This window comes from Austrofundulus limnaeus, unplaced genomic scaffold (assembly GCF_001266775.1).
Source record: "Austrofundulus limnaeus strain Quisiro unplaced genomic scaffold, Austrofundulus_limnaeus-1.0 Scaffold250, whole genome shotgun sequence".
In the NCBI taxonomy this organism is placed as follows: domain Eukaryota; kingdom Metazoa; phylum Chordata; class Actinopteri; order Cyprinodontiformes; family Rivulidae; genus Austrofundulus; species Austrofundulus limnaeus.
Genome location: NW_013952652.1, coordinates 726,236 through 728,088, shown reverse-complemented (window position 1 = coordinate 728,088; position 1,853 = coordinate 726,236). Strand labels below are relative to the sequence as shown.

At 37.2% G+C, this 1,853-nt stretch overlaps 1 protein-coding gene across 2 annotated transcripts in view; it reads right to left on the bottom strand.

Moving 5' to 3' along the window:
• Window positions 1–1,528, bottom strand: part of tgs1 (trimethylguanosine synthase 1) — a 22,760-nt gene extending 21,232 nt beyond the window's left edge. The window contains exon 1 of one of the 2 annotated variants that reach the window (XM_014020381.1): window positions 1,265–1,528. In XM_014020381.1, coding sequence (XP_013875835.1) covers window positions 1,265–1,380 — 116 coding nt within the window. In that variant the 5' untranslated portion in view covers window positions 1,381–1,528. The remainder of the gene's footprint in view (window positions 1–1,264) is intronic. The other variant, XM_014020382.1, reaches the window with a different exon arrangement.
• Between the last annotated feature and the right edge of the window lie 325 nt (window positions 1,529–1,853).

Genomic DNA, 1,853 nt, shown 5'->3' with positions numbered 1-1,853 from the left:
GCTGGCAGGAAAGTTGACATTTTAAACCTTAATAAAAAATCGATACAGGGCTTTAGAATATCGAAACAGTATCGGGAAATTAAATATCACGATATTTCAGTGTATCGATATTTTCTTACACCCCTAGTTCCTAAGAGCACAGCTGTTATCAAAGCAACTCTAAACCACCTGATATGTTGTAACTAAACATGTTTATTCAATTCAATTCAATTCAAAAATACTTTATTGATCCCAGAGGGAAATTAGGTAATGTATAATCTAAATTATAAGATCATAAATAATTAATATTATATATTACACTGATAATGTAGTCCTTGTGTAGATTATCTGTTACCCTGGGCAAATAGTTTAAGAAAGAAAGCAAACAGACTTTTATTTTGTAGTTGAAATGTTTCCATCCAGAGAACTCTCCAAGCGTTAAAACTTCACTGTTACACAGATAAATTCACCTGCACAATGTTGTCTCCATCTGGCTGCCAGAGATGCTTTGGTCACATGACTGAAGGTATTAATTATTCAAGAAATGACTGCTTAATTCTCCTGGAAGTGTTTTATAGATTCTTGATGCTGAAGGTGAAAACATAACTTGCTCACATGGCAATAATGTGAGACCACAAACGACTTGAACCTGCTGCAGCTACCAGGTCACTAGCTGGCTCTGTCACTTGTTGCATTTCCATAATACATGCACGAGCACAATCACTTCATGCAGTCTACAGAGCACTGTCAAGACTTGGTTACAGAGTAAACCTTCCTGTCAAAATTCATTGATTCATCGATTTCAACAAGTCATCCAGGTCCTGCTTCAGGACCTGGATGACTTGTTGAAAATCGATGAATCGTGAATTCTGCTCTCTAACAGAAAATCACCAAGTAAAATGTCTGAGCATTTGTGACAAGTTCAACGTGTTGGATTCTGCAGCAGGAAAATGATTCAAATCACAGCTGAAAGTATTTTGAGAACAAATTATTTTCAGTTTTGACAAATACAGCAAGTACAGCTAGAGAGCACTAAAGTAAAACCTTGCTTTACTTTGATATAATCATCTATTTAATGACCTGAAAACAGAAGAAATCTGTAGGGGCTTTATTTTCAATAAAACTGATATGTGTTATGGTATTTTGATTACATTTTATTCACTGTATTTACCTCCATGACACAGTGTGAATGACAATGAAGTTGAGTTTGAAAGTATAATGTACGTGCGTGTGTTTGTGTGTGTTTGTGTGTGTTTGTGTGTGTTTGTGTGTGTTTGTCCCTCACAGTACGGATGCTCTGGAGCAGCGACAGTGAACCGTTTCTTCCTCGGTGTCTGCTTCCTGTTTCCTGCTGAAGATAATGTCCGCCACCACCATCACTCTGCTCCTCTCCAACATCATGATGACCAGCTGATCCGCTCAGGAATCCCTCTACACACACACAAACACAAACACACACACGTGTGTGTGTGACTGCAGACTCGCGGCTTCTCTTTACAAACGTATTTCCGGGTTTTCAACTGAAGGAAAATTTCTTCTTGGGTTAATTTTGGTAGCTGACAAACAAGACCAGAGCGTTGCCGCCACCATCTGGTGGAATATGTGAACTGTAAATAACTTCATGAATAAAATAATTGATTAAAAAATGTTTATATATGGCTGTTACAGATTAAGTAATAAAGTCTGAGAGCCAGGATGAAGACCCTCAGGGCCCACTGCACAGAAACACTTAAAACACTTGAACTACCCTTTGTCTTTTCAAAATAAAAGTTGCATTAGCATGTATTTATGTACGTACATACATGCATGCATACATACATACATACATACATACATACATACATACATACATACATACATACATACATACATAC